At 46.5% G+C, this 6,879-nt stretch overlaps 1 protein-coding gene across 1 annotated transcript in view; it reads right to left on the bottom strand.

The window, feature by feature from the left end:
- Positions 1 to 3,341: 3,341 nt before the first annotated feature.
- The window catches only part of fam189b (family with sequence similarity 189 member B), a 19,646-nt gene continuing 16,108 nt past the window's right edge, over positions 3,342 to 6,879 (bottom strand). The window contains exons 10-15 of the mRNA XM_063198267.1: positions 6,510 to 6,682; positions 6,264 to 6,434; positions 5,874 to 5,939; positions 5,549 to 5,718; positions 4,166 to 4,300; positions 3,342 to 3,626 (exon numbers count right to left, since the gene is read on the bottom strand). Of these exons, the coding sequence (XP_063054337.1) occupies positions 3,342 to 3,626; positions 4,166 to 4,300; positions 5,549 to 5,718; positions 5,874 to 5,939; positions 6,264 to 6,434; positions 6,510 to 6,682 (1,000 nt within the window). The remainder of the gene's footprint in view (positions 3,627 to 4,165; positions 4,301 to 5,548; positions 5,719 to 5,873; positions 5,940 to 6,263; positions 6,435 to 6,509; positions 6,683 to 6,879) is intronic.

Raw genomic sequence — 6,879 nt, 5'->3', positions numbered from 1 at the left:
AAGAAAATAAAAAAGGATGATCCAGTACCTTCAGCACACAAAACTTCAGAGTTTTACACAAATACAGAAGCAAATTCAGACGGGAGTGAAAGTAGCTGATAATATTACTGATAATAATATTATAAAAGTAAATGCTGGCAAATGAAGTCATACCGCACCATCAATATTATCCATTAAAAGACTTTCAAAAGATGAAAAAAAGGATGCCCAAAATGTTGCCTTTACCCATTTCAGTATTTTTATCTGAGCATCAGCTGATCTCTCCTATTTGATTAAATGGTCACATAAGGTGGGAGGGCACCATGTCTGGTTCCTCACAGATTATTCATTTTCAAGATTCAAGATTTTAGAATTTTAAAATGGGTAAGGGGAACCTGCAATCAGACAACTGCTCTTTTATATAATCAGGGGCACAATATTGTTGTACAGTATTCTTTCTCAATTTGATGCTTCCTTTCTTACTTTTATTATAATTAATTATATAATAATTTGAAATCATATCATATTCCAAACCTTATGTTTAACGTCCACATTATCAATTCATCACATGGTCAACTGTGTAGGATTTGCTTTAATTTGATTTGATCGAGAAGCATTCACTATGAGGACATTAGTCTGAACCATTGATTGTATTTTAGAATGAATATACATCCATTCAATACAATTCAATTTATTCTTATGTTAGAACTAATATACAATCAGTGGTCTGTATGGACCAGTCTGCTCTTGCAGGACTTCCCCATCAGAGTACCGTGCATGAGCAGAGCAGAGGAGGACTCTACACATGAATCAGAACTTAATGGTGCAATGGTGGTAAATTCAATTTCGCTGTTTGCAGTAGCCATCAAGACAATCACAAGCTTTGTCTGTCACAAGAGACACCAAATGAGATCGGCTCATTACAGCGAGTCTACAGTACAGTCATTTTTCCCTAAAATGGAAAATCACGGCACACAAAACACGGACAGACTTTAGACACGATCCCATCTTTTCAGCCTGTGGATAGAATCGCACTGCCCCTGCGAAACTGGCTTTCTGGCTGACAAGGAAATAATGGTTCTGTACAATATTATGTCTCCTTATATAAACCTCAGGTGGAGATGAAGGAGAGGGGAAGGACAGGGAGACAGGGTCCGATAGGCTTTGGCCAAACATGCAGCCTCATTCAGAGGGAGAATAAGTAAGTATAGCTGGAGCTGGGTGGGGCTCAGGTGCATATAAACATATGGACGACCAAAAGCTCACTTCTCTACCACTGGATACATTTTGCTCATTGTTTTCTTCTCTCTCTCTCATTTTGGTTCATAAAAAGGCATGCATTTTGTAGAAAGTAAACATAGGTATTTAAAATCGCCTCCGTTAGATGAGAGATGTGTTTTGATGGGTTGTTGATTTCTGAGGGCCATGGATGAAGTATGCTATGAATTCATTTTCTGTTATTCTGCTGTGATGGCTTCAAACAGGGTCTGATTGATGGATAGCAAGGCTGGCTAATGCACAAAATGGTTGAAGCTGGTTCCATGGGACCAAGCTTTCAGCACAAAGCAATTGCATTTCCTGTTTGGTCGATATTGTAGTTTAGGTACATTTTAACATCATGGGATGTTATTGTGCCATTAAGTTGGAAAACTGATGCGGCAGCTGTGAAAAGCAATAGTGTAGAGATGGGGGCATGGCTGATGTATGCATGGCAGTTGGGATGTGACGGCTCTAACTGGACTGGAGAGTTGGGCAGGGTGGACTCCAGGACGGCATATATTAGACTACTGAAACACCAACCTTACAGACCATCATTTCTTATAGCATTTGGACTGTGTTGTCTTTTGTTCTTAATTAACAGTAATTTGCTTCGGGATTAATAAATATTCCTCTACTCTCTCTCTCTACTTTTAATGATGGGGTACAATATTCAAATTTTGTGTGTGTGCATGTGTTGTGTGTGTGTGTGTGTGTGTGTGTGTGTGTGTGTGTGTGTGTGTGTGTGTGTGTGTGTGTGTGTGTGTGTGTGTGCGTGTGCGTGAATGTGCATGTGAACATGTACTGTATGTTCATGCCTGTGCACATGTGATAACAGGGAGCTATGATGACTTCGATTTAATTAAGATAGGATTCGGTCATGTTCAATTGTAAATTTCTTGAATGTGAAAGTGTCTGCATGTGTGTGTTTGTGAATGCATCTACAGTACATCTCTAGACATGATCAACTTAAATTTTCTGTGTTAACCCTTTTACATACATTTTTGACAATGAAGTACACTTTGACGTTGACTTGGACGAGAAACCTGCTTTCGCTCCTGAAATGGAAACCAAGGCCCTGGAGTAAGAGTGATGAATGGTAGAGAGAAAGAGAGACAGAGAGAGAGAAAGAGAGACAGAGAGAGAGAAAGAGAGACAGAGACAGAAAGACGGAGAGAGAGAGATGAGCCACATGAGCCGAGATGAGATGAAATGAGTAGAGATGGACACTAGTGTGAGAGGGGTAGCGGAATAGTATCTTTGGAACATCTATGGAGTGCCAGAGAGCTTGCCTGTCCTCCCGACACATGCTCTCCCCACAGGCACATCTCACACGTACCTTGCCCCAATTCTCTCACTCTCTTCCTGCCTGATGTCTGGTTCTGATGGTGGTGGTGGTGTTGGTGTTGACGGTGGTATGGGTAGGAGGAGGCCAGGCACAGAGTGTGCGGATTCAAACACACCCTACAGAATATGTGACGATGCCCGACCGAGACAAGGAGGAGTGAGGAAACATTGTTGTTTTTTTTGTTCTTTTTGCCATCACGAAAGTGTCTGATATGAATCAGGCATATTACTGTCACACTGTTGACTGCATCTGAAGTTCAGTCGGGTTTTTTGACAGTGGTTGTTTTTTTTGCCATCTTGGTTTGGTTTAGACCGTATTCTGTCTGTCCAGAAATGTATCATCCTCCTGTTGCTTCTCTTCTCTTTCCCTCCCTCACCTCTCACCTCCTCTCCTTCCTTCTTCTTCTTCTTACTACCAGGAAGTGTAGAGCCTATGAATATTCCACATCCCACCGCCACTTTGATACAATGTGTTGCAAAAATATTGCCTGTGGACAACAGAACTGCATATTACATTTGCACCTTCCCACACCCCTTTGCTTTTTTCGCATTCCATTGTCATCCCTTCATTCCATCCTTTACATTCACTTCTTCCCCTATTTCCTTTTCATGTCCATAACCCTGCCTCCTCCCATCTGTTCTGTTTGGCCTTTTTCTGTCTCACCCTCCCTACCCCTCCATCCTCTCCCTTTCCCTCACCCTCACCTTCTTCCTTCCACCTCCTCTCTCTCTCTCCCTCCCTCCCTCCCTCCTCTTTTCTAGAGTGCAGACTCTGAGTGCAGGGCCCCAGAGGAGGCGTGAGTTTGTGGGAGGAGTCTGCGTAGCGATGCGGCAGAGGAGGAGCTGAGGTCTCCGCAGCTGCGTAGGTGGATGCCCTCTACACACACACCGCCGCCGCCACCGCCGCCGCCGGCCTCCTCGGTGCGCCGCTGCTGGGCGTCGTGGCGACTGTCGCTATGGGAGTGGTGGTGACGGTAGCGCTGGACCTGCGGCTGCTGGTACTGCGGCTGCGCTCGGCTGCCACCCCAGGTGTTCCGCAGCGCCTGGGTGGAGACACACACACGTGTGCAGGGAGAAACAAACACACACACACACACACACACACACACACACACACACACACACACACACACACACACACACACACACACACACACACACACACACACACACACACACACACACACACACACACACACACACACGTGTGCAGGGAGAAACAAACAAACAGAGACATACATCCACATACACATACACACACACACACACACACGCACACACACACACACACACACACACGCACACACACACACACACACACACACACATACAAATATGTGCACACATGCACATGCACAAAAACACAGACACACAGAAAATATTATGACAAATCTTTAGAAGCCTGCTACTGTGTACAAGCAAAACACAACTGTACAGGGAAAATATATCTTGGGAGTGTTTTGATCTTCAGGTGAGCATACACAGGTCACAGTGCAGCCGGCAACATTCTAGATCCAGTGTGTACGTTCACTTTCACGCAGGCATTTATATACTGTAGGCCCAGGTCTATACATCCACTCACCTGTTCAAGTGCTAGGTTTCCATCTGTTCCTGCTCGCCTCTTTGGCCCCTGACTACAGCTCCCAGAATGCTCGGCAGAGGGAGCCAGGTTCCTCCTGGAGCGCTGCAGGAAGCGAGCCACCAGCACCCGTGTCACCTGCCGAACCCAACACAAAAAATCATTCAGTATGGAGCGTTATGACGGAGTCTAGTTTCTAAGAGGGCTTACTTACGTGTATGTCATAAATGTGTAGTACGGATAGTGATGCCAATTTTGACAGCACTTTAGGGAGGAGGTAGTAACTTCTTTTGCCATAGTTTTACTTTAGTGTGTGCATATGGAACTCATCCTCACAAGGTTATGCTATGAATTGTTTTAATTTGCATTTACGCAACTCACATGATAGACATCTATACATGCTCACATCCAAAGGACTCAAAACATATGTCTTGTCAAAGCACAGTTCTTCCAGACTTCACCATTGCCCAGTGCATTTTCTGACCAGCAAGCCACTCTTAGTATCTAGGTTCAGGGAAGTTGTGAGTCACTCAATATTTGCTCAGAAAGGACTGCCTAAGAGCCAGCCAACCTATTTGCCCAGACACACCTTGAGTAATATACAGGGGTTGGACAAAATAATTGAGACACCTGTCATTTTAGTGTGGGAAGTTTCATGGCTCAAGTGGACCAGCCTGTTGGCCAATCTTCATGAATGGCACATTGCACCATTAGAGTGAAATGAGAAGGTTCAATTAGCAGGGTAAGAGCACAGTTTTGCTCAAAATTGTGCAATGCACACAACATTATGGGTGACATGTCAGAGTTCAAAAAGGAGAAATTCTTGGTACGTGTGTAACTGTTGCATCTTTGACCGAGACAGCAAGTCTTTGTGATGTATCAAGAGCCACAGTATCCAAGGTAATGTCTGCATACCAACAAGAAGGATTAACCACATCCAACAGGATCAACTGTGGGCGCAAGAGGACGTAAATGACACTAAAATGACAGGTGTCTCAATTATTTTGTCCAACCCCTGTAAGTGACAGGCAGAGAGTAATAGGTCTACTACTCTACAGTACATACTCATTAGAGACAGTCAGTTTTACAGTTACAGCATTTGATTTAGTGGTTGCTCAGTCTTCATTAAATCAATAGATTTTATAGCTGTTTGTTAAGTTTACAATCATTAAGTGAAAGAAAGTACTTGTAAGCACTGGCAACATCAACAAGTCAACTGATATACGACCTGGTTCTTGTTAGTCTTAAGTGTTATTACGTACATAATTCACACCGGTAATGAGGTTTGTGATATACAGTACAGTAGTAGCAAAATAATGATTGTGTGTTATGATGTGTAGCGGAGGCTGGTAGGAGATGAGGAGAGAAGAGGAGTGAGAAGGAGACCTTGAGGTCGGTGAGGGAGCGGGCGCAGTCTTTGGGGAGGCGCAGCGGGGTGCCAGGGGGCAGCTTGGTGGGGGGGTGCCCTGCGAGGCCCTTCACGCTGCCCTTGCGCGGCAGGGGGTGGAGGGGCGACACGGGGCTACGCTGGAGAAGACATGCTTCTGAGCCAGGGGCTGGAGGAGGAAGGACAGGATATATCACAAAACAGCTGTGATATAAAACACATAAAACATTGTGCAGTACTGTATTGTATATGTCACATACAGTACAAACCATGAAAAATCTGATGCAAAAACGATGATATGATGATATCTCGATGATATCTCACCTGTGTCTGTAGATGTCTGGGATTCTACGCTCACACCTTTACTGCCAATAGAGCCACTCAGTTCACCTGCAGAGAGAATACAGATGAGACATCAAGCAGATGAGAAATAATTGAAGACACAACAGAATACAACAAAATAGCGCGTTCAAATAAGCAGCAGCACACACACACACATACACACACACACGCACGCACGCACGCACGCACACACGCACACACACACACAAACGCACGCACGCACGCACGCACGCACACACACACACACACACACACATGCACGCACGCACGCACGCACGCACGCACGCACGCACACACTCACACTCACACTCACACTCACACTCACACACACACACACACACACACACACACACAGCTGTCTCCCACCCATACCTGTGTCAGTGGATGAGCTGAGGCCAGGCTCACTGTGCGACCTCACCAGCTGTAAGGGCCCGTCACTGTCCCTCCTCCCCCGGCCTCCCGTATGCCACAGACGCTGCAGCGGAATCATGTTGCCGGGGGCGGTGGGATTGCTATGGTGATGGTCGGCCAGCACGGAGGGGTCTGCCTGGACCCCAGGAGCGGCGGTGGTGGTGGTGGAGGAGAGAGGTAAAGGAGGAGGAGCAAGGGGGCCCTGGCTGTACGTGGTGGAGGAGGAGTCTTGCCTGGAGGGCGTGGAGGGGTGCAGGCGGATCTCGGGGATGGAGGAGCCCTGGGAGGCCCTGGCGGAGTACCGCATGGCCCCCCCACTCAGCTGCTCCAGCTGGGAACAACTGCTGGCCAACAGGGCCTGCCGACGCAGGAGAGGGGACCTGGGGCAAGAGAGGAGAGGGGAGCAGAGGAGAGGAGAGGATCGGAGAGCAGAGGAGGGGTGAGGAGAGGAGACGAGAGAAAAGGAGACGAGACCGGTGGAGAGGGGAGATGAGGAGGAGAGGAGAGAAGAGGAGAGGATAGTAGAGGAGGGGTGAGGAGAGGAGAGCAGAGGAGACGAGAGAAAAGGAGACGAGAC

This window comes from Engraulis encrasicolus, chromosome 5 (assembly GCF_034702125.1).
Source record: "Engraulis encrasicolus isolate BLACKSEA-1 chromosome 5, IST_EnEncr_1.0, whole genome shotgun sequence".
Lineage (NCBI taxonomy): Eukaryota > Metazoa > Chordata > Actinopteri > Clupeiformes > Engraulidae > Engraulis > Engraulis encrasicolus.
This window is presented reverse-complemented; position numbering and strand designations above follow the sequence as displayed.